The sequence below is a fragment of the Panthera onca genome, chromosome D1 (genome assembly GCF_046562875.1).
Source record: "Panthera onca isolate mPanOnc1 chromosome D1, mPanOnc1 haplotype 2, whole genome shotgun sequence".
Taxonomy (NCBI): domain Eukaryota; kingdom Metazoa; phylum Chordata; class Mammalia; order Carnivora; family Felidae; genus Panthera; species Panthera onca.
Genome location: NC_138348.1, coordinates 26,886,987 through 26,912,024, shown reverse-complemented (window position 1 = coordinate 26,912,024; position 25,038 = coordinate 26,886,987). Strand labels below are relative to the sequence as shown.

The 25,038-nt window shown below is 44.0% G+C and overlaps 2 protein-coding genes across 3 annotated transcripts in view; one reads left to right on the top strand and one right to left on the bottom strand.

Moving 5' to 3' along the window:
• CAT (catalase) overlaps positions 1-12,547 on the top strand; it is a 36,637-nt gene extending 24,090 nt beyond the window's left edge. The window contains exons 9-13 of the mRNA XM_060606323.3: positions 647-785; positions 3,636-3,766; positions 9,512-9,619; positions 11,330-11,413; positions 11,730-12,547. Coding sequence (XP_060462306.1) covers positions 647-785; positions 3,636-3,766; positions 9,512-9,619; positions 11,330-11,413; positions 11,730-11,795 — 528 coding nt within the window. The 3' untranslated portion in view covers positions 11,796-12,547. The remainder of the gene's footprint in view (positions 1-646; positions 786-3,635; positions 3,767-9,511; positions 9,620-11,329; positions 11,414-11,729) is intronic.
• Positions 12,548-17,875: 5,328 nt separating this feature from the next.
• ELF5 (E74 like ETS transcription factor 5) overlaps positions 17,876-25,038 on the bottom strand; it is a 33,746-nt gene continuing 26,583 nt past the window's right edge. For both annotated transcript variants that reach the window (XM_060606325.3, XM_081790287.1), the window contains exons 5-7: positions 21,839-21,907; positions 20,453-20,648; positions 17,876-20,005 (exon numbers count right to left, since the gene is read on the bottom strand). In XM_060606325.3, coding sequence (XP_060462308.1) covers positions 19,909-20,005; positions 20,453-20,648; positions 21,839-21,907 — 362 coding nt within the window. In that variant the 3' untranslated portion in view covers positions 17,876-19,908. The remainder of the gene's footprint in view (positions 20,006-20,452; positions 20,649-21,838; positions 21,908-25,038) is intronic.

Here is a 25,038-nt window from a genome sequence, read left to right as displayed (position 1 = left end):
CTCGTTTAGCCACTTGGTGACCAGTGAGGAAAGGTTTAAAGTAGGTAAGTAACGTAATCGGTGTGGGGCCTTAGGCCCATTCTTGTGGCAGGAGCGTGTAGGACGATACTGTCGGAGGAGGGGCGGGAAGCGGAGAGCCAGTGAGGAGAACTTTGAAGTTACTCCAACAGGAGCTGAGGAGTGTCCGAGGGTGGTAGTGGTTGTCTGGTAATGGACAGTGGGTTCAGTTACCTTTCAGCAAGGTCACGTTAATAAATTTTCAAGGGTCATCCAAAGTGGTAAGCCAGATCACCGTGAAAAGGACACAGATTCCAGTTAGTTGCCTACGATGTGATACATCTCTGAGAGTAGGAAGTAATATAAGACAGGACGCTAACTTGTTATTTGAGAAAACAAAGGCGTTCTTACCTAGAACAGGTGTGAAAATCTGGAGTTGTTTCGCTGTGTGACGTGGAAGATTAAGAGCTGTTCAGTTAGGGAGAACTCATTTCATAAGGGAAGAAACTTTGCTGTCTTCAGGGGATAGTAGGCAGCGTTTGTGGAACCCGGTACAGAGTGCTTTGTGCTGCAAAGTTGAGAGTGAAGTTTATAGACCCTTCTGTTTGTTACTGCACAGCACCAATGCCTGTTCCATTTATAACTGTAGGGCCGCCTTTTTGCCTATCCTGACACCCACCGCCACCGCCTGGGACCCAACTATCTTCAGATACCTGTGAACTGTCCTTTCCGTGCTCGAGTGGCCAACTACCAGCGTGACGGCCCCATGTGCATGGTCGACAATCAGGGTACGCCTAAGACATTCGGCTCGCCCAGGGAGGGCAGAGGGCCCTGCCGAGTGGGGAGAGGGCAGGGGACGCCATGCCAGGCCAGCGGTTTGCCGTGTCCTGCTCTGTGGAGAAGACCCAGGGGACCTTCTCCTCTATGAAGCAAGGAAAGTTTATCTGTATACTTTATCTGATCGGTTTTATTGACAGTTCCCATCTCACATTTTTACTTGCTGTCCATCTGATAGTGAAAGGCAGGGAGGAAAATCCTTCACACACACACTGGCTGTTGTCGAGTAGCATTCAATTTAGGGGTTAGGTTTTAGGGACTTCACAAAGTGGATAGTTTCTTAAATCGCTAGGACTTAGACTCTTGGAAGTGCAACAGCCAAGAGTTCCTGTTTCTTGTTCCTCTTTGCACTTTGCCGGGGCTGAGGAGGAGCAAATGTAGCTAGAGTTTAGAGGGGATGGGGCAGGTGAGATAAGGGAGACAGAGTAAATCAAGGCATTCTTCCCTTTTCACTGAGGGCGTGTAGTTGACTTCATGTAAATCAACTGGTGAGATGAGACTGTAGTGCATCATTTTGTTTTTTGGAACTCATTTTTCAAATTTATGATTTTTTTCTTTTGACTTCTGTTTTTGGTGCCATGTACCAGCAGCCTCTATTTGCGATAACTTGTTCTAATTAGAGACTGTTTAATTAATGTTTTTTTCCTTTTAATATTTTCTAGCTTAATATAGATTTTAATTTTCTTTTTGTTTTCTATTTAGGACACATTTATTTTAGCAATAGGCTGCTTACATTGATCCCTTTAGAAGTTTTACTGATGATTTATATTTATATCTATGGCTATAGATGTCTATATTCAAAGATGACTTTTCTATGATAATAATAATACATGTGCCCTAAAGAAAATTTAGAAAACATAAGGGAAAGAAGAGAAGGGAGAAGGAAAACCCACTTTCAGCCCCAGCCCTCAGAGACCACAACTGTTGCATTTTGCTGTATTTCTTGCTGTATTTTTTTCTGTGACTATTTTTTATATACTTAAGATTTTTTTGTTTATATGATTTTGTGCCTTGCATTTGTTATCATCATGACTAAGCCTTTTCTATGTATTTAACAAGTTTACTTACTCACTAACTGATTATATTAGGTGTTTGCAATACTTCTGCTTTCTGAGGCTTATAGGGCTAACGGGGTGTGTTATTACCCAAAGTAATTGTTACTTCCTTGTATCTGTCTTCTGTATTTTTATTCTAAAGTGATTTTTTTTTCTTTCATATTCCTCAGTCCTTCTGTTATTGAGACTACCTGTATCAGAGAGGTTGATGTAGATTTCAGAACTTCATTAATTAGTACCTGTTTCATGTTTATCATTCTTGTTTACCATTATAGTGGCATATGTATGAAAAAACTACTTAAGGCTACATTTTGACACACCCTTTGCCCAGTTTTAAAAGCCAAGCATTTGGGTTGTGCTCTTGAGTTTTGATGAAAGAGCTCAATTGTTCCCAGTAGTCAAAGACTCGAAGACAACTCCTACTTTGAGTAAAGGTCGGAACTTATTTGGAAATAGAATTTTAAGATTACCCAAATAGGCACATTTCAAAGAGCTGATTCTAAATGCAGAAGACCACTGTAGTGGCTGGTTGTTGGAGCACAACACCTTTGATATAGATGAAGCTCGCCTAGAATGACTTCCAAGGGCTAGTAATTGGGCTCCGTAATAGTATGGTGCCTTCCTTCTTCCTACGTGCACTTGGTACCTTGATCAGTGTCATGTACAGGCGCATCTTGATTATTCACTCTGGATAATCTGTTCTGGCAGTGAGCTGGTTAAAGTTCCAAGCTCAGACTGGTTTGTTCAGAACACTTAATATGTTTCTAGGCCACTCCTATTTAGGCAGCATGTGCTCAGGTAACTCAAGCTTCAGCTAATACCAGTCAAAGCAGGTAGGAAAGTAAATATGCCAAAATGAAAAAGAAAAGCCTTTTCGTTTATTCCAGAAGTTGTAAAATATGTTTTGATTGCATTTTATCCTTATTTTTTCTAGAAGTCTAGATAAATGAGTGCTGACATACCTGAAATACCAAATTTTTTTGAAAACCCTTTTTTATTCATCTGTGGAGGGAAGCGAAAGTGAAGCTAGAGCTGAATAAAGTCATAGTCAATAAAGGAAAGAGACTTCGAGAATCTTAAAAACCTTGAAGGAAGGGTGAAGGAGAGCTCTGGAATGGGAAATGGGAAGATGGGTGTGCTGCAGTGGAAGGCACGAAAAAGATCCCCGACACCAGCTCTGCCACTAATGACCACGTGACCATGCGGCGAGCAGTTAACAGCTCAGGGCTCCGTTTATGTGTCTGTAGATTGAAGGAGCAGAGCAACTTTCAGTTGCTCCCAAGAATTCTGTGATTTGGGGTTTGAATTGAGCTCAAGCCCAAATGCAACTCTCAGATTTGAAACGTGTCTTTGGGTCTCTTCTTCTGTGGGGGCCAGATCAAACCTGTATGAATATATTCGTACTGGTAAGCACCGGAGGATTTTAAAGGTCAGATCCCTTGAAGTGTTCAAGCAACCTTGAGATGTCTTCAGCAAGACCCAGAGTGGGCCCGCCCATGTGAGAGCATTTGGAAGCTGGCATTGTTCTTTAAGAATCTGAGTCCTGCCTGTAGCTAGACAGAAGACCTTAAAAATAATAGGTACATGGCATGCATATGTATTGTATGTGTATATACGCAGGCATGTGTGTGTATATATGTGTATGTGTAATTGCCACTTGAATTATATCTTATCACGTTGACTGTTTTCAGACTTACTTCAGTTTTCATCTCCCTAAGTGAATCCGTATGGTTTTTTTTTTTGAAGGTGGTGCTCCAAATTATTACCCCAATAGCTTTAGTGCCCCCCAAGAACAGCGCTGTGCCATCGAACATAGCAGCCGGTGTTCTCCGGATGTGCAGCGCTTCAACAGTGCCAATGAAGACAATGTCACTCAGGTAATGACTCCTTTGTCAGCTGTGAGACTCATTAGATCAGTTTCTTGTTAGTGTCTGCATATTTCCCCCTCCTAAAGTGTCTAATATGTCTTAAACTGAATTCATGGAAGACATCCCTAATCATAAATCAGTCCCTTTATTAGATGGAGTTGAAGAGCTGTGTTGCTATGCTCTTTCAGTACAAGGTATGGAGACTCATTTCAGCTCCCCCAAATTTTATTGAAGGGGTTATAGGTGGGGGCCATTGGGGAAGCAGTGACACATAAGAATGTAAGAGATGGGCAAATAAGGCAACTAAGTACAACCACATCTAAGAAGATGGGCAGGACAGCCTAGATTTAAGGGGCTGGAACTTGATTCACAATAGCTCTAGGAGCCTCGGTAGCAAAAGTATGCATGTTTCCATCATAGGGCACCCTGTTCATATTACTCCACTGCTTTCCACCTGTCGTCTTCTGTTTTCTAGAACTGATTTCTTATTCTTACCATGTCCTCCCGAGTTTCTCCTCACCACCTCATAGCTTCTGTTTTAACATTGCTCTGACCATGGCCTAACCTTCTTTATGGCTTCTTTCTCCATGTATCACTTTTTTTTTTTTTTTACACCATTTTTCACTCTCTCCCTCTCTCTCTCTCTCTCTCTCTCTCTCTCTGTCTGTCTCTCAATATTTATATATCAGTTTCTGGAGAGAGGAAGTCTGATTGATTTGACTGATCTTTTCACTTCAGTTTGCATCATTGGCCTTTGGCCAGCCTATGGTTGACTGCCCTTGGTCAAGTACCCACCCTCTTTCCAATCCCCTGTGGCTGCCTAAGAGCTGTTCTGTGGATGCACTGCAAGAGACCCTTTGACTTTATAGAGCAGCCTCCTCATTAACATGTCCAGTACAACTTATACCTCACACAAGAGAAGAATGAAATTAAAGAGTCTAGTTGCCTTAAGAGCTCTGTTTGGATAGCTGGTGTTAAACTTAGTGTATAAACTTAGAATAGGACCTATATCTAGTTTCTCAGTTTATAAATGTGGGTTCCAAGTAAAAGATATTGAAATACATGAATTTATTCACTGTGGAGATACCTTTATTTGAAAGGCACATATGTGTATACATAGATATGTGTATATAATAAAGAAATTACTTTATAGTAGGATATAAACCACATTTAGATGAAATGAAACACCTAAAAGCCTTTTGTGGTAACTGCATTATTCTTGGTGAGGCAGGTGTTACCAAGTATATTATAATACAATCCCTGCCTCTCAAAGAATTTTGCCTGCATGAGGCCTATTCCAGTGTTAAACTAGCGAATACAATGTCTGCAAAAATTAATTTAGATAGTAAGTGGCTTCTAGAGTGAGAGAATATGTTTGCATTTCATCTAACTAAAGACTCATGTCCAGAATATGTAAAGAACTTCTACAGAGCAGTGAGAAAAAGACAAATGAATAGAAAATGGGCAAAGACTTGAATAGGTACTTCACAAAAGAGGATATCCAAATGACTGAAAAACATATGAAAGGTGGTTTATCTCAGTAGTCATCAGGGATATGTAAAATGAAACCACAAAGAGATAGCACTACATATGCTCCAGGATGTCTAGAATTAAAACGACTGCCCATTCCAAGTGTCGAGAGAACGAGAAACAACTCTAACTCTCCTGTGAGTGTAAATTAGTCCAGCTGTTTCAGAGAACTGTGTATCAGGATCCATTAAAGCTAAACACGTGTGGGTCTTTTCACCTAGTAAAGTACACTCTTGTGTGGGAACGCAATAGAAATGTGTACATATGAGCACCTGAAGAAACGTACAGGACTGTTCATGTTACCAAATGCTCAACAAGAGCTTGGATAAGCACATTTGGCAAAACACAATTAAAATATTAGAAGTCGGGGCACCTGGGTGACTCAGTCAGTTGAGCATCTGACTTTGGCTCAGGTCATGATCTCACAGTTCGTGGGTTCAAACACTGTCAAGCTCTGTATTAACAGCTCGGAGCCCGAAGCCTGCTTCACATTCTGTCTCCCTTTCTCTCTGCCCCTCTCCTGCTTGCACTCGGTCTCTCTTTCTCTCTCAAAAATAAACATTTAAAAATTCAAAATATATAAATAAAATATTAGCAGTCAAAAGAACTGCCTTTAGGGAGGCAGTTGGAGGGGAAAGAAAGTGACTGGGAAAAGGGACTACAGTGGGCAGATTTCTGAGTGTGAATGATCTGGGTGGTAGTTACATAGTGTGTTCACTTACAAATATTGAACCTCACACTTATGGTTGGTGCCCTCTACTATAGGCCTATTATACTTCAATTAATAAGCTTACTAAAGAAAAAAATCATTCTCTCACTTTGTATAGACTAGTAAAAATACCAGTTTTCTGGGGGCACCTGGGTGGCTCAGTTGGTTAAGCGTCCGATTTTGGCTCAGGTTATGATCTCGTGGTTCACGAGTTTGAGCCCCATGTTGAGCTCTGTGCTGACAGCTCATAGCCTGGAGCCGGCTTTGGATTCTGTGTCTCTCTCTCCCTCTGCCCCTCCCCTGCTCATGCTATGTGTCTCTTTCTCTCTCAAAGATGAATAAACATTAAAAAAAATGTTTAAAAAAATGTTTAAAGGGAATTTGGTCAAAGGTCTGTGGTTAAAGTGTTGGAGCTGATAAAGCTGTTCAGAATCCTTATCTGGCTAATAAATTAGAACAGCCGTCCCATGTGTGGGGTCCATGCCACCTATAGTGAGCAACTGTAGATGGTGGTTGCGAGCCAGGTGTAAGAACATGCAGATCACAGCACCCTGGAGACTTCTTCAGTTTGACTTCCAAGTCCCAGCCTGCCTTTGACCTGAGTGGTGTGAATGCTGAAGCCAGGCTTAGATGGTAAGGGTTACATACTATTTACATTGCAGTCGTCATGTCCGCATGATGAGATAGGGGTGCTGTTCATCACTGTTTGCACGTGTACTTTTTAAAAAAACTTGGAGCTAGACCAGCCAGATCCTAGGCAAACAAGTTTTTTGTATGGCTTTTATTCAGTGGTGTGTTGATAAATATTAGCAGTTGTGTGCAGGGCGGGCAGGGGAAACCCTGGATTATAGTGCTTGTCAATTTTCTTGATGAAGATATTCCCTGGAGCTGATTTTAAGCTAGCAACATGGTGTCACTGAATCTGTGGCATAGGGATATGATGTTCAGTATTTCCACTGTAGAGATACAGCAGACACAAATAACCTCAGGAGCATAGGTTACATGTATTAATTGGGAAATCATACATTTTGGGAGTTTATTATTTTAAAAAAAATTTTTTTTTAATGTTTATTTTTGAGAGAAAGAGAGAGAGAGACAGAGTGCAAGGAGGGGAGGAGCAGAGAGAGAGGGAGACACAGAATTGGAAGCAGGCTCCCAGCTCTGAGCTGTCAGCACAGAGCCCAGTGCGGGGCTTGAACCCATGAACCGTGGGATCATGACCTGAGCCGAAGTTGGACACTCAGCCAACCGAGCCACCCAGGAAACCAGGAGTTTATTATCTTTGTTGTAATATAATTTATTTTATAAATAAAGTTTATAATGTAAGTTTATGTAATTGAATTTTTAATAACGGCTATGGTGAACAGGTCACAAAATTTGTAAAAAGATGACAGTATGCCCTCATGAGCAAGCGGGCTCCAGCACACTACTGAAATTGCAGGACCAGATTCCTTTCAGTTTGATGGTGATTGATGGGACACAGGATGCCTTACTTCTACTCATCACACATAGACATGCTAGATTTAAAAATTTTTTTAAAAAGTGGTTGAGCTGACAAAATTAAATCTCTAGGAATAACAACAGTGTGTGAACATTGAAGGTATATATATTACGGTGTGTAACCAGACCCTATTTATGACTTAAGGGGGTAAGAGTATAGGCTTCAGGCTCCTTGTGTTGCAGAGAGCTAGAATTGGGCTCTTGACATGGTGAGAGCCAGGAACTGCCAGGAACAAACTATCCACCAGACTGAGGCTGCAGCTTGTGGCATGTGGGCCCTAGATTTCCTGAGAAACTGGGGGTCCCACTCTTCTGCTCCTCTCCTCTAGGTGAGGTCTCTGTATTCTTGTTCCACTTAGAACCATAAAGAAGCCCTGAAGTGAGAGACAGTGGGTCAGTGAACCCTGCTAGGCTTCTGCAGAGATGGTGAAAATATCACAAGACACCTTCATAACTTGGATACAATTGATTGTGCAGAAAACTCCTGTTGGACATGAGTCACAGGGAAAAATTACAGTACATATAGGGAAATCCATCGCCCTGAGAAATTGCGCATGCAATAGATGGAAAAATCCTGTACATTATAGAATAATCTAAAAGGGCTTTAAAATAAGCATGTATACAGTATTCAAGGAGATACAGAAAGGAATATGACTTACAAGATAAGAATAGGATGTGAGGAAACAAAAACAAATAGATTTAAGAAAGATCCAAATAGATATTTTTAGAATCAAAAAGTACAATTTTTCAAATAAGAATTTAATGGATATGGGGACTCAGTGGATGATTAAGCAATATGTTAGATATAGCTAAAGAGAGAATTAGTGAATTGAGGGAGAGATCTGAGAAAATCCCCATAATGCAGTACTGTGATTGGATTGTCTTCTTATCAAAAGTCAGATTTTTAAACTTTGGTGTCAAACGTAAACTTTGCTCAGATTTTTAAACAATGTTTTTATGGCTTGATATTTGATAACATATTTAGAAAAGCTATGAACATTTTGACATTTTATGAATTTGATATTTTGGATAATGGGATTTTTTTATCTTTATAAACATTAATATAAAGTGCATAGAACAGTGCCTGGTACATTATAGGTACTCAGTAAATAAGTATCGGTTGATTGAATGAATGAAATAGTAGAATAAAATCATAGCTATTACCTTGAAATGGTTGATTTCAGAAATGAACAAAGTCCATTAGGGCTCCTATACCAATACTAAGCTCCAATTTTCCATTTTAATCTATTGATATTAATTTTAGAGGTGAGCTCAATAATATAAACAAAATATCATTACTAACATGTATCTTCATAAAAAAATTTTTTTTTTCATTTTATTTATTTTAGAGAGAGGGAGTGCAGGGAGGGGCAGAGAGAGAGGGAGAGAGAGAGTCCTAAGCAGGCTACACACTCAGTGTGGAGCCCAATGCAGGGCTCGATCCCATGACCCTGAGATCACAACCTGAGCTGAAATCAAGAGTCGGGCGCTCAACTGACTGAGCCACCCAGGCACCCTGTGTCTTCTCCAAGAAAGCTTGGCTTCTGAAAAACTAAGGATATATATTAATGAATTAGAGTTTTTTTCCTCTGTGGTTCTGGGTGAATTGAACAAAGGTTGTATTGTGCTGAATTTCTATGTGATGACAGCTTGCACACTTTGGACTTGGCAGTGTTAAGGTGTGGTGGGATTCTTAATTGTAGACTGTATGGTTTTCTGTTCATAAGAGATTTACAAACACTGACGAAGAAGGACGTTATGAAGAAGCAGTTGTGGGCTCTGATCAACTGAATTCTTTCTGTTTTGCTTAAAATAAAACAAAAAAAAAGTGATGAACTCCGCACAAATGACAATTTTAACTAGAACTTTAAATTATCCTTAAATTCTAAAATCGTTTTCATTCTTATGCCAATAAGAAGTCTTACTTTTTCATTTCAAAAGGGGCCCATCGGGTGAGTTTTGTTCATGATAAACTGGTTATTTGATTCTCTGCACTGTGCATTTTCACTGAGCAGGTGCGGACCTTCTATATGAAGGTACTGAATGAAGAGGAGAGGAAACGCCTGTGTGAGAACATTGCTGGCCATCTGAAAGATGCACAGCTTTTCATCCAGAAGAAAGCGGTGAGTCACGCTTTGTAAGCCGACGGTGACATCTGCTGGCCGAAGAGAGTGCAGCTGTGTGAAAGAACCCTTAAAAGGAAGTGTCATTTTTATTGTACTTGAGCTAATTGGACTTAAAAAAAACATCAATACTAATCCCCAGCCAACCTCTGATCCTTTTCTCTGTGTTTTATCTGCAGTGAGTATGGTGTATCCATTGATCCATTAGCTCCTTGTCCGGCGTATAATAATTTAGTTGAGTTCGGGTGAATTCTCTCCTATGCTCTTTATTGACTGCAGCCAAATTCTGTTCAAGAGAGTACTGTCCTATATAAAAATGTGGGTCCTGCCACAATTTTTCTTAGACTTTAGAAGATAAGAAATATAGGGTGGTGCAGTTGGTTGAGTGTCTGACTCTTGATCTCGGCTCAGGTCACAATCTCCTATTTTGTGAGTTCGAGCCCTGCATCGGGCTCTGCACTGATGGTGTGAAGCCTGCTTGGAACTCTCTCCCTCCGTCTTTTTGCCCCTCCCCCGCTCGTGCACATGTGCACACTCTCTCTCTCTCAAAATAAAAAAATAAACTTAAAAAATTAAAAAAAAAAGAAGGTGAGAGATAACAGATTGCAACCTTATATCGTGAAGCCTGTCTGGGTGTCATGACACTTGACCCTCCTTCAGAAGCAACTAGAAACTTCCATGCTCTCTGGGGAAAACTGAGCTGCTTCCAAAACTCAGGCTGAACTTCTGAGCGGAGGTACTGTGGTATTTCTGATGGCAGTTCACTGTGCTACACGGAGCCTTCTCACTTGGCAGTTTTCTGGCCAGCCGCAGGGCTAAGCTTCACGTAAATTTAGGCAACCCCAGTTTCCTCGTCTCGTGGTTGCTGCTTTTCTGTTCAAAGGAGCAGCTGGCCGGCAGCTCTCTGGGATGTGTTCAAAGGCCTGGAGACAGGGACCAGCAGGCTGGGCACTTTCTCTGTAGGCAAAGTTCTGTGTCTTTAACTGTCTTTCACAAGTGAGTGTATGAAAAATAACCCTTTAAATTCTTGAGGCACTATTTAATTATTGCCGCCTGCAGCAGAGAACTGGACAGTTGCTCTGTGAGATAAGGGGGTACGGGTTTTAGCTCCTCTTACTGATGAGAACGAGTGAGATGTGTAGAAGTAGCAGAACTGGGCTCGGACCCTTGGCGTTCTTATCTCACATGCGCCGAAGCCGGGAGGCTTCATGTGGGTTCCCGGTGCCCCACCTCCTGCTGTCTGCTCCGGATCAGCCCCCGGTGAGGAATTCCTGCTTGAAGTATGTGGAGTTGTCCAGCAGGTGCCAGTGTCTTTGTGCACGTCACTTAAAATTCAGGTAGCGTCTGGGCCCATTTCTGTACACGAATCACCGTGACTTGAGCCACTCTGAGGTCAGTTCATCACATGTCGTTAGCGCAGCTCACCTCGTATGTGTTTTTCTTATAATGTTCTGTGAGGTAGGCTTAATTATCTCACTCATTTTATGGGGAGTGGACACTGAAGCTCAGAGGAATGACTTATCCAAGGTTGCTCAGCCAGTATGGGCCAAGGTTTTCCCCAGACCCCGTCCCAATCTTACCCCGTGTCGACAGACCCTGTGTGGTTCTACACTTCCTTCCTTCCCAACGAGTAAACACTGTGAACCGGACACTGGGGTCTGGCCTGTTAGGGGCTCGGGTAACATTTACATCATTTTCATTTGGTTTCAGGTCAAGAACTTCAGTGATGTCCATTCTGACTATGGGGCCCGCATCCAGGCTCTTTTGGACAAATACAATGCTGAGAAACCTAAGGTGAGCCCAGTGCAGCCTGGAGGTAGAGGAAGGGTATCCTGGATTAGACGAGGCGTAGTTTGGTTTCCTTTTACAGTGATTCTTCTCAGGGCCAACTATTAGATTTCCGAAGCTGTCCGGACCCTCATTTGCCACGTAAAGAACTCACTTGCAAAGCCCATACTCTTCATTTTAGCTCTGGACGATATAAGGCAGTTTAGATAAACGAATTCCCAATTGTTATTATTTTAGTGTGAGCACACATTAAAGCAAAGACGAAAACCATGTTGCTGCTGAGGGAGTTAATTAACCTGCTGGTCTTGTTCTTTTCAAACAGAAAGCCATTCACACCTGGATGCAGCATGGGTCTCACTTGGCTGCCAGGGAGAAAGCGAATCTGTGAGAGTCGGCGCCCTGGTCCGGCCCCAGGTTGCTCTCCACCTGTGAAGCAGAGCACGGTGTCCACTCTTCGCTGGATAGAGCCTTCTCCCGTGCTAGGTGTGCAAAGGCAAGCTCATGCCTTTAAAATGATAATCCAGGTTTCTATAGCAAGTAATGCAGCAATGGCTTTTAATGCTGTTCCCCTAGAAGGAAGTGAGGGTTAGGGCTTAACCGGTCATATTAAAGAAAATGTATTTGCTTTGACATTTGGATTATTCACTTAAGATGACTGGAATGAAAGTTTCTAACAGAAAGATGATTTTATTTGATAAAAAAAAAATCTTGCTGAAGTTAGTATGTTTACATATCATCTCATGGCCTTATTAAATAAAAATATGTCTGTGATTATATAAGAAGAAAAGATAATCTGCTCAGAAATTTTAATTTTTCTCAGTTCCCTATAGAAAAAACACATTTAATGCATTGATGTTTTTTGATAGTAACTTCAGTGACATCATAGCTTAATGCTTATTCCTGCTTGGAACTGCTCAGCTTTTTTAAACTTGGGATTACACTTATGCTAATATAGCATTGATTTTACGACAGACTGATTTGTAATTGTTACATTTTTACAATAAAATAATCTGTACATAAGAATAGAAGAATGGTATTTGATTTCTTTAGGCTCTTTCTGGAATTTGGACTCTTAATCCGAGTATCATGTGTTATCAGATGCTTACCCTTAAAATTGAAAATAAACCAATGTCACAAGGATGCTATTGTTATTTGTTTAAACCAGTAGCCTTCTGAGACACTGGGGACCAGGACTTTTTTTTTCTATAGGGAAAATAGCAAATTTCCTCAAATTTGAAAATTGCCGAGATCTCTTGTCCATTAGCTCACTTCCTTATCTTTTCTTTCTTTTTTTCTTTGACTCGTCTTTGCCTGTCATACCGAAAATCAAGTAGAGTGCTTTGAAGTACTCGGTGAAAACCTGTTTTCTTTGAAAACCCTTATTCCCTTCATCTCTGATCTTGAAAACCAGTTTGCACTCTGCTCGCAGGAACTCCCTGAGATCTTTTCAATCTTCAGGTTCAAACTTCTTTAACCCCCCACCCCCACCCCCTGCCAAATCCTACTCCCTAAATTCTTCCTGTGTGTGTTTTTGAAACTATTACATTTGTCAACGTAGAAAGTAAGATTATCCATATGTACCCAGTGGTGAATACTTTCAATATGGTGACCTCACTACAGTTGTCTTTCTACAGTACATAAAAGATAAATATATGTATCTTTATGATATAAGATAAAGTCATACAAATTAATATAACTTGACAGTGGGGAAGGAGTTGATTTGAATATTGGTTATAAACACAGAGATGGAGTTTTTGAGATAATTTCCCGTTTTGGTTTATTCTGTCATCTAGAAATAAGTCAGTAGTTAAAATCACGTGCATTTAACGTGTTTCCTGTATATAAAAATCTGACACCTGGAAGTGTCTCCAGTTTTGCTCTGGAGACGTCTTACTGTAATTTTCAAAGATAAATATTGATGAGGTTAACTTCCCCAGTTAGGTTTTCCTTCCTGGGAAGCAATACCTAGTTGTATTCCTTTTAAGTGACATTAAGAGACATCCTCAGAGTTTCTGAGCCAAATTCATAAGGTGACTAAAATTAGTGAGACATGGTGTGTTATCCACCTGTGGATATTTGAGTAAGTTGCTTTACCTCTCTGAGCACTAGTTTCCTCATCTCGAAGTGGAATCAATAATTGTTCTTACCTCCCTAGGGTTGTATGGTGGTTATTCAAAATATTTGACTTTGACCACCACAGCTTTCCACTTCAGCCCCCTAGGACTGTGTCTTGGTCAGATTTTGCATTGTAACAAACCACTTTAAAATTCAGTGACTTAAGTCAGATATCACCTACGTGTCCAAGTCAGCTAGGGATTGGCTGATCTAGGCTGGGCTCAGCTGGGGCAGCTTGGCGATGTGACTCTGTGTCACATGTCTCTCAGCCTTCTGGGATGCATGGTGATGGCTAGGCCATAGTGATGGCAGAAGTGTAAGAATGCAAGAAAAGGAAACCTCTTTTTCCTTTCTCTGGAAATTGAGATTGCACGAGTAGAATCCCAATTGCACAAGGGTTTTGAAGCCTTTGTTTGTGCCATGCCCACTGATATTTCATTGGCCAAAGCAAGTCACATGGCTAAGCCCAAAGTCCAAGAGTGAGGAATTGTACTCCACCCCTGGAAGTGGAGTGTGCGCGCGCGTGTGTGTGACTGTATCTGAACATTAATTTACCATAGACTCCGCCCCCCCAGTAAGTTCCTCAGCACTACTAGAACATTCAGTCAGTTCTCAATGATCATCACCCTCTTCATGTCCTCACTTCCCTTCTTACTCTGTTTAAATTTTATGTAGTTCTAAATCATAATTATTCCAGAACCCAGCTTCGGTAAGGGACACCTCTCAGTGACTCAGTTCCTGCACTGGAAATGACCGTGACTGGAGCAAAACACAGCCCTGTTGGCTGGACTTTTTAAAATTTGACCCTAAACCTCAGGTGGGCCTTCAGCACTGCCTGGAAATCTGTCTTTCCCTCCTCACTAAACTCTCCCACTTGGTTCTTCCTTTCCCTCTGCCTCTCAGCTCCTTGTTTCACCAAGGATAGAATAACTTCCTTGGTTTTTCCCCCACCGGAATCTTCCAAACTGCCAGCATCGACATCCACATGCTCCCCTTTCCTTTCTATTGACAGAGGTGAGCTCTGCTCCTACTGAAGGCCAGACCCCTCATGTGCACTGACCGCATGCCCTCCCTCCTACTCTGGGTTCTCCCTGTGCTCTCGTCTATCACCCCTGTGAGTATGAAAACCTGCTGCTCTAAGTCAAATCGTCTCTTGCCCTCGGAGGGCTCTCCTGTTATTGCCCCCTTCAGTCGGCAGTTCTCCTTTATGGAAAAACGTCTTAAAAGAATTGCCTTTCCTTGCTATCCCCTCTGTCTTCTGTCCTCCCTTGAACCTACTCCAATCAGGCTGCCCTTGCCAGGGTCACCAGTGGCTTCCATGCTGCTAAAATCCAGTGGTCCCATTCAGCGATGCCACTTCTGGGTATATGCCCCAAAGAAGTGAAAGCACTGACTTGAAGAGCTGTGTGTACACCCTGTGCTCATAGCAGCATTATTCACAATGTCCAAAAGATGGGTGGAACCCAAGTTTCCATTGATGGATGAATGAATAAACATAAGTTGGTATATCCAGACAATGGAATATGCGCCAGGCTTAAAAAGGAAGGAAATTCCAACACATGCTGCAGCATGGATGACCTCTGAAGGCATGATGCAAGAGAAATAAGCCAGCTACGGGACAAATATGGTATCATTCCACTTACATGAGGTCCCTAGAGGAGTCAGACCCTCTAGACCTAGCGTGGAATGGTGGTTCCCAGGGCTGGGGAAGGGGGACGTTAGTGTTTAATGGTCATAGAGTTTCAGTTTGGGAACAGGAAAAAGTTCTGGAGATGGATGCTGGCGATGGTTGCACAATGCTGTGAATATATTTAATGCCACTGACTTGGGTACGTACCATGATTAACTTATTAAATTTTGTGTTTACGTATTTTACCACAATGAAAAACAAAATCCCATGGTCCATCCTCCTTCCTTCTCCCACGTGGTCTCTTAGCAGTGTTTGACACAGTGGATCATTGGAACTTTTTAAAAAAAGATAATAGGGGCGCCTGGGTGGCTCAGTCGGTTAAGCGGCCGACTTCGGCTCAGGTCATGATCTCGCGGTCTGTGAGTTCGAGCCCGGTGTCGGCTCTGTGCTGACAGCTCAGAGCCTGGAGCCTGTTTCAGATTCTGTGTCTCCCTCTCTCTGACCCTCCCCCGTTCATGCTCTGTCTCTCTCTGTCTCAAAAATAAAGGTTAAAAAAATTTTTTTTTTAAAAAGATAACAGCTTTTTGAGACACAATTTACATACCGTAAGATTCAGGCAATTAAAGTATACAATTCAGTGGCTTGTAGTATATATACAGAGTTGTATAGTCATCATAATTGATTTTAGGACATTTTTGTGCTTCCCCCCCCCCCCCCCCCCCCCGGCAAAACCCAATCACTCACCCTGCCCCCAACTGAACCTTGCCCCAACCCTTGGCCATCACCAGTCTACCTGCTGTGTAGAGATGGGCCTGTTCCACACGTTTCATTTAAATGGAGGCCTACGACACACGGTCTTTGTGACTGGCTTCTTTCCCTCAGCATCGTGTTTTCAAGGTTCTTACATGTTGCAGCGTGTACCGTGCTTCATTTCCTTTTATTGCCAAATAATATGCCACTGTACGGATGTGCTGTGTTTTATTTACCCGTTCGTCAGTTGACAGACATGTGGGCGCCTCCACTTGTCGGCTACTCTGAATGATGCTGCTGTGATCCTTTGTGTGCCTGCTTTTGTGCGGACGCGTCCTCTTCAGTTCTCACATCCTCACCTTAAAGGGCATTTTCCCTTCAGCTCTGGCACACCGCGGCCTGAAGATCAACTCCCGGTATTTTAAAATCGATGATTTGTTCTCCTGAGAGGAGTACTTGGTCGGGGCTTTTAAGCTCTGGGAGGGAGCTCCTTGTTCTTGTGAAATCCAGTGTCAGAATTTTGATGTAAAAACACATTCATCTTGTATTTCCCTGGTACATGAGCATCGCTCCAATTTATCTACGAAGGAAATGAGCTTTAAGACCTTAGCACGTGCGTTTCTGAGAGAAAGGCGGGCAGGCTCTGTGGCCACGTCTTGGCCTCTTAGTTCATGGCACCACAAAGCAGATGGCCAAATTCCACTTTCAATGAGCTGCTGAGACAAATTGAAGGCTTGAAAGTCCTCATCAGAGCTTTTAACAACGTGAAAGGTTAGGAGAGGTGAACTCAAAAAGTTCTGTATACTTTTAGATTTTGGACAATTTTCAACAGTCACGAATATACTGAAAGTTTTCTATCTAAAGCTCTACTGTGATCTTTTTTTTTTTTTTTTTTTTTTAATAAAGCAACCACTTTTCCCTCATTTGACTCTTTGAATTTTGCATTGTCATTTTTAGGGTTTTTTGTTTGTTTGGTTTTGTTTTTGTTTTTTTGCTCTAGTGTCTGCTGGCAGTGTGGTATTTTAAGCAGCTTTTCACATTTTCTGTTCTTTAGTGACTTGTGTCACGGAGCTCTACGTTCAAGTAAAGCTCACATTTAATTTTTTTTTTTTTTTTTTTTTGAGAGATAGAGTGAGACAAAGCGTGAGCAAGGGAGGGGCAGAGAGAGAAGGAGACAGAATCTGAAGCAGGCTCCAGGCTCTGAGCAAGCAGTCAGCACAGAACCGGATGCGGGGCTTGAACCCACGAACCGTAAGATCGTGACCTGAGCCGAAGTCAGACGCTCAACCGACTGAGCCACCCAGGCACCCCGTAAAGTTCACATTTTAAAGAGTATAGTGGGTTGAATTAAGTCCTCTAGAAGGATAGCCCGTGTCCCAACCTCCGGAAGCTGTGAAGGTGACCTTATTTGAAAGGAGTTTTTGCAGATGTCATTAAGTTAAGTGTCTCAAGATATCATCCTGGATTATCCAGATGGTTCCTGAATCCAGAGATGAGTATTCTTCTAAGAGACCAAAGGGAAGAAGGAGGGGCAGGCCACTTGCAGGTGGAGGCAGAGGTTGGAATCTTAGAGCCCTAAGCCAAGGAGGCCTGGAGCCACCAGAAGCAGAATGAGGCAAGGAAGCATTCTTTCCTAGAGTCTAGGGAGGGGGCATGGCTCAGCCAACACCTTGATTTCAGACTTCCAGCCTCCAGAACTGGGAGACAATACATCCCTCCTGTTGTAAGCCACCAAATGTGGTCATTTGTCATGGGCAGCTCTAGGAAACTAATGCAAAGAGGATGCTGGTTTAATGATTTTGTAAAGGGAAAACTTCTTGAGTGGCAGAGGGATACATTCTTTTGTTCTGTGAATTGCTCGAAGCCCCCCCTCCAGGGCTGGGCAGCATCTCTTAGGTAGCGTGTTACTCCTCCCCCCCCACTCCCCCACCCCACTCTGACCCCCACCTCAGTCCCCGCCATCTCCCCCCGCCTCAACTCCTTGGTTCTGCTTCTGCCAAACTCTCTGCTGGAAAGTTCCCAGTTCTCTCCCGTCAGCAAATTTCCAATTTTCTGGACAATCTCTTCTTTCAGTGGGACTGTGGGCTTTGATCCATCCACTGCCATGGCACTTACCTCTTCAGATGGCCAAGACGGAGGTCCCAAGTTCAAAACGTACAAGCATTCTGGGTGCATGGAAACAAACGCCACAATAGGGCGAGAACATAGCTGAATGTCCGGAAGGAGGTATGAAGTGGTGACCAGATGCTCTGCCCAAAGGGGGCAGTTTCTACTTAGCCCCAGGAAATTATTGCCACAAAGCATGGAGAAAACTAGTGTGGCCAGATCTGAGTTTTTAAAAGAAGCTGGAAATCTGGATTTTTCAGTCAATCCCCTGATTTTTAGATAAGGTAACTAATTCAGAGTGAGAGACAAAACCAAACCTCAAAACGAGCAAAAAAAAAAAAGTGTGTGTGTGTGTGTGTGTGTGTGTGTGTGCATGCCCGCACGTGGATACCAAACAGAAACGTATCCGTAGGTCCCACTCACCTATGTATTCCATTTTGTTAGGGGAACCTCTGCCTTAGGATGTAGAGGTGGTGGGTAGGGTTACTGCATATATTTCTTGCATCTTCTGGGGCTCTTTACACGTCCAAAACGCTAAGAAATGGAAGTGTCGTCAAAGGTTTCCCAGGTCGCTAATGCTTTGCCGAGTCTGCCTTGTGGAATTTAACGACACAGAGACACTTTAACACGTTAAATATTTTATTCACATTGTTTACAAACTATATCCACCTGGAAAACACGTGAATCCAAAAATAGATTATTTTACAGTAATTCACATTTTTTAAAACACGTTGCTTTTGAAGTTAAACTCTACGCACGGAGGTCCTCAGCCTGTATCCTGTTTCAGTGCCTTGTCACATGGAAATCCCTGCTCGGGTGGAGTAGCAGTCCTCGGGGCAGGCCACCTCATTGTAGGTCACTAATGGCTCCCCCCCGCCCCCCTCCTCGCCCCGTGAGTAATGAGAAGATGTCAGTGCAGACTCAAACCTGTGAACATTTACTGGTATAAATTCACTCTCGCTACTTTTGTCAAGGAAATGTGTTTTAGAGCTTGAGTACATGCCAGGAAGACAAAACAAAAGAGGCTTATAAATTTAATCGGCCATTACAGAGTGGTCAGGGCACTGCCGGGTCTATAAAGGTTTAACGCCTTGGCCACTGACGGAATCAACGAGTTACAATTTTGTGGCACTGACGGCTGGAATCAGAAACAGCGGTGATTTGGAAATCGGTACAAGTATCTGTTGATTAACTTGGCTGCCCCCCGCCAGGAGGAGAAGAAGGGGAATAAACTCAGCAGGAGTAAATAATGTGCCTAATTTTAAGTGTGTTGCTCTAGAAAGATGGCCATGGGAGTTTTGCTGAGCGGCGCAAGAGATGCTCTGGTTCAGAAACTTACTATTAACCCATGCTAAATCCAGTCACGTCCCAGCTTGCTGGATTAGCTCCTTTATTAATTAAGAAACTTTTCTATGGCGTTTGACGTGAACAACTTAAAATCTACAGTATGTTTTTTCTCACCCACGTCTCACCCCCTCCCACTATACTAACTGCTTTTCCTTTGTGAGCTGCCACGGTTAAAAATGTGAAAACTTCTGAGCCTTTCGAACGGGAGCACCGGACGAGTCTCCAGTGGCAGAACTGGATCCTTTCCTCCGAGCAGCACCAATAGCGTGGGCTATTGTGTGTCTGCAACTCTTGATTCGGGAAGTCATGTTTCATCAAGGTACTGCGAAAGATCACCCCCTCCTCCCCCTTGGGTAAGAAAAAAAAAAGGGAATTTCTTAAGAGCTGCTGCCGCTGTCCCCACGCAGATGACAACAACTCTGAATCCAAACGTAAGCTGACAGGTGGAGAAATTTTATCAGCACATTTGCAGGTTGACAACAACAAAAAGACTTTGCAATGTCTCTGGTGATCCGATTGTTTTAGAAGACAGAGATCCGTAAAACCGAGCACATCATAGCTTGTCTTCCTGCCACCCGTGTGCATTTTTGCCAAATTTGTACACTAGCCTTCGGTCGACTCGTTCCAGAATTCCCGTTTTGTAGTAGTACCTGAGAAAGGCAAGCAGAAGAGGAATGTGGGGAGGTCCGCACCCCCGGAAAACAACAGAATACAAACCCTGTCCTTCATTCCTCTTAGGTGAGCCGGCTGGTCTTTGGTTACCCTGGTATTTTCACACCCTGCTATCAGCTTACACTTAAACCTTTCCCAGACATCTTGAAGACTGAGCCTCCCCACTCTCAGTTCAAAGCACGTTTTGTGTGTGTATGTGTGGGATGGCCTGCACTCGGCATGATCCCCGGGGCCACTGCCAAGAATGCGAAGGACGGCGTGTCCATTTACAAACCATAATCCCACCTGTAACTAAGAACCACGGTGTTGTCTCATGACCTTTCGATTATCAAGGAAAGAGCTGCAAACACAGACTAATCCTCTGTGGCTGGCCATTTTGTAGAACTCTGCCCGAAGGCTCATGGCATTTCATGCTCTTAACTTACCTCAGGGCTCTGCTCAACTTTTCATACGTCATTCTGTCATTTTTCTTCCTTTGTCCCCACATCTTTGCCAGGGCTTCTGATTTTACCACCCGAAAAATACCTTGCTCCCTATCTTCCCATTCCAGAATGCCACAGTTTTCTTCAGGAGATAGAAGCAGGTCTCGCACAAATTCCCAGAGATGAGAACTTTGGAGGCCTTTTGAGAAGGGAAAAAAAAAAAAGTTACTTAAAAATCGTTTAAGGGGCACGTAGGTGGCTCTGTTGGTTGAGTGTCCGACCCCTGATCTCAGCTCAGGTCATGATCCCAGGGTTGTGGGATTGAGCCCCACGTCGGACTCTGGGCTGACAGCGCGGGGCCTGCTTGGAGCCTCTCTTTCCCTCTCCATCTCTCTGGCCCTCCGCCCCGCTCATTCTTTTCCTCTCTCTCTCTCAAAATAAATAAATAAACTTAATTTTTTTTTTTTTAATTCTAAGAGAAGTATACAACTTCTCATTAATTTATGAGAATAGCTGCTTCTTTTATGGGGTTATTTTCCATCGTTATGACCCAGTGCTCCACTTGGAACCTGACTGAGCCGTGAAATGTCCGTCTTCTATGAAAGCAATCAGAAAACACACATACGGGGACGCCAAATTTATATTGACCGGAAACACCGTGGCTCACACACTGTCCTTGCTTCGTGGAGCTATGGACTAATTCTTAGGAATTAATTAAATGACAGTCAAATGGGCCGACCGGCATTATGGTTGTACTCAAATCCCATAACCCTACCTCTCTGGGCAGACCAATCCTACAATTATGTTTTTCATGAAAAGCTGGTATTTCTCTTGTTTTCTTAACCACTTAACCACACTTTTCCATTGTGGTTAAGCCTGTCTGGAGAGTCCAACCACCTGGGTTTGGGTCCTGAATTCACCTCTTCTAGCTCTGTAATCGTGATCTCTCTAGTTATCTGTGAAATGGGATAAGAGTACCTACCTCCGAGCAGACGTTGGAGGATTACGATTTAATACAGAGTTAGTTCTGCACTGGGTAGATTTTAGGGCCGGGAAAGGCTAACAGAACTGCCAACACCTGGTGTTTTCTCTACTCTTGTCCATGAGTACTTCAGAGAGAAAACTCCCCAGTAGACCAGGAGAAATAGACCCTTATTCAGAAATTCAACACGGTTAGAAAATTTCTTTCCTTCCTCATTTTAATTCTTGTAACACGATGTCTAAGTGAAAAGGAATGTGATTTTGATGCCATAAAAATCAACTTTTCTGGTACCTTCTTCGGGAAACAACTGGTCCCATTCAAACATTCAGTTTGAAAGTGTATTAGAGTGCTTGTCTCATGAGTGGTTTTAGGAAATTAGAAATGAGAAATGGCATCTCTACACTTACTCGTTCGACTATGACTGTGACAGTCTTGACTTTTGGTGCCACTGGTTTTCAAACAGTTGGAATCGGCATCTGAAATAGATTCATTTGTAGCAGGAGAAGTCACTCAGAGCTTAAATCACACCAAAATGAGCAACTCTTAACTGGCTGCCTATGTGGCAGCCAAGGCGCTTTGGGGGTAAATAGTAGGTGCGAGGTGTTTGCCTGCAGGAAGCGTTTGTATGCTGACCCGCTGGGTGCCAGGTTCTGGGCTCTGTGCTGGGAACAGGAGAGAACGAGACAGACCTGGTCCCTGTGCAGGTGGAATTTAAGGACCCACAGGCAAGGCAACACATGAGTCAAACAAACAATCCACCTATTTAAGGTGTTGGGAAGGAAGCAAGACATCAGATAGAGAACAAATTGGGGGGGGGGGGAAGTGCCCACGTTAGGTGGGGTGGCCAGGGAGGGCCTCCTGTGCAGGAGGGATCTGCGCAGATGTGAGGAGGTGCGAGAGGGTCCCGGAGGGAGGGAGCAGCATGTGCAGAGACAAGCATGCAGAGAGAACCAGTGAGGCAGGCATCTGTGCCCAGGGGAGGGGCAGACAAGGATGCTGGGGAAGCCGGCTGCTGGCAGAGCCCACAGGGCCTTCCTTACAGGCCATAGTAAGGACTCAGGGTTTTATTCAAAGAGTAAAGTGAAGACTTTGGAGTTTGACAAGATCCACATTAAAAATTTTTTTTTTATAATTTTTTTTAACGTTTATTTATTTTTGAGACAGAGAGAGACAGAGCATGAACAGGGGAGGGGCAGAGAGAGAGGGAGACACAGAATCAGAAGCAGGCTCCAGGCTCTGAGCCATCAGCCCAGAGCCCGACGCGGGGCTCAAACTCACGGACCGAGAGATCGTGACCTGAGCTGAAGTCGGACGCTTAACCGACTGAGCCACCCAGGCGCCCCAAGATCCACATTTTAAGAAAATTTCTCTGACTCGGGTGTGCAGAACAGACTGGAAGGGACACTAGCAGGAGCAGAGAGAGACCAGAGCTGATGAATAGCATAAAGCAAGGCAGGAACTCAATACAGAGCTCAATTAGAACTCACGCTGTAAGTAACCGCTTGAGACCCTCGAACAGCATCGTTTCAAAGTAGTATATGGTTTACGGATAAACGAAACAGGTGGTACCAGATCTCACCCCCCCCCCCCCCCCCCCGCCGCTCCCCTTGGTCACTTTGCTCCAGCCACACTGGCTTCCTGGCTCTTTCTGAAACTCACGTGCACATTCTACCCCAGGGTCTTTGCACTTGCCCTCCCTCTGCCCTGAGTGCTCTTTCCTTGGATATCCGTGGTTCGGGCCCTCCTCTCCATCTTTGCTCAAAGTCACCATCTCAGTGGAATCACACACACTCACCCCTACTCAGCATCCTGTATCCACAATCCCTTATTTTATTTTACTTTTTTTTTTTTTTTTTTGCCTTAATATTTATCACCATCAAACCTGGTAGAACATCTTTTATTTAGTTCACACTCTATTCCCATCAGAAGTCAGGGATTTGTGTCTCCAGATGTATTGTCCCCCCGACACCCAGCCCAGGGCCTGGAGTATGGTAGATACTCAGTAGGTAGTACTGAGCAACCACTACACCACATGCCATTCTGTACTAAGCATGTGTACTGTGAGTCTAGTAGGTATACTATGCTACAATCACTGGATGAAAGGGTAAGTATGTTGTCAAGAAAAGGAATGGTGTCCTGTGTCCCACACTGCTGACTAGGTCAATCTGTCTCAGTGCTACTGGGTCATGTCTCTCCCTGGCTTACCATCCTGCAGTAGCCTCCTCTTGTCTCCAGGATGAAGCCTGCCATGTTAGTCAGGCCTTTCACAAACCGACCTCCACCCAGCTCTCTAGCCTTCTGTCTTGCTGCTTCCCAACTTCTTCCCTGCTCTTGAGTTAGACAGTCCCAATGCAAATCGGCTTTCTCCTGCCTCAGGGCCTTTGCATAGCCCCCTGCTCCCCACTTCCACCAAACCCACTCTCGCTCTCCAGACCTCTTCAGGAAGTCTTCTCTGAACTTACCCCTGGGTCAGGTCCCCTCTCTGTCTCCTAGCGACTGTGCGTGCCTTAGTATCACAGCACTAGTTCCACTCCACTGCAGTGGTTGATCTTGTCTCTTTTCTGCTCTACTGTGGAACGCTTGCTAAATGCCAAGTGCTTGTTAAGTGCTTCACGCAAACTGATTTAATTCCTGCAACCACCTTGTGTGGTACTGTTGCTATGTCCACTTTATGGAGGAAGAAATGGAAGCCCGGAGAGCTGAAAGATTTCATCCCGAGCGGTGGAGGCAGGACTTGAACCCAGGGCAGTTCCGTTCCAAAGCTGACGTTCGGAGCTATTACTCTAGCCTGTCTCTTTCATTGTAGGTGTTTGACAGACGTTTCCCGACTAACTATGAGCTAAGCTTGTTGAGCGTGTGCTGTGGACGGGTACTCACCTCACCCACCCTCGTGGTGACCCTCTGTTCCTATCCCCACGTGACACGGAAATAAACGGCGGCGCAGGGGGCTCGGGGAGCACACTGCAGGTCATTGGCTCGTTGGTTCGCGAGTAGTGAGCCACCGCACGCCCACGCCACGAGGTGCTGGAGGCACGGCCCAAAAGAGGTCCAAGTCTCTCCTCTGAGACCTCCGAGTGGGTAGCAACATCTCACCAACAAGCCAATATGGACCATTTTGGCCGGTGATAAATGCTGGGAATATTGAAAGGGGGCGGGGGCAGGGAAAGCGGCGCCCCGGATGGTAGGGGGGGGGGGGCGGGGCACGGGGCAGGTCACGTGCCTGGCCAGCGCCGGAGCAGGCCGACCTCAGAGCCCTAAGCTCCGGCAGCCCCAGTGCATGTCCACTGGAACAAACAATGAGGCGCACGCATGCCTTCAGCCTTCAGGGTCCCTGGGCCTCTTCACCCTTTCAGATGCTACAGCCTGGAATTGCACTGATGTGGAAAAACAGGCCCACGCACACGGGCAGGTATGTGCAAACCACAAGTGAATGCCCGGGCGAGGTCAGCGGAGAACAGGGACAGCTGCCAGGTGGAGAGACGTGAAAGCAGGTGAGCAGGACAGACAGCTGGCCGACTGCGACAAGAAAGACCGCTGCCCTTCTGTCCCCTCAGACGCCATGCTGCATGCACAGCGTCCCACGGGGCAGACCTGTTGTGTTAATTTA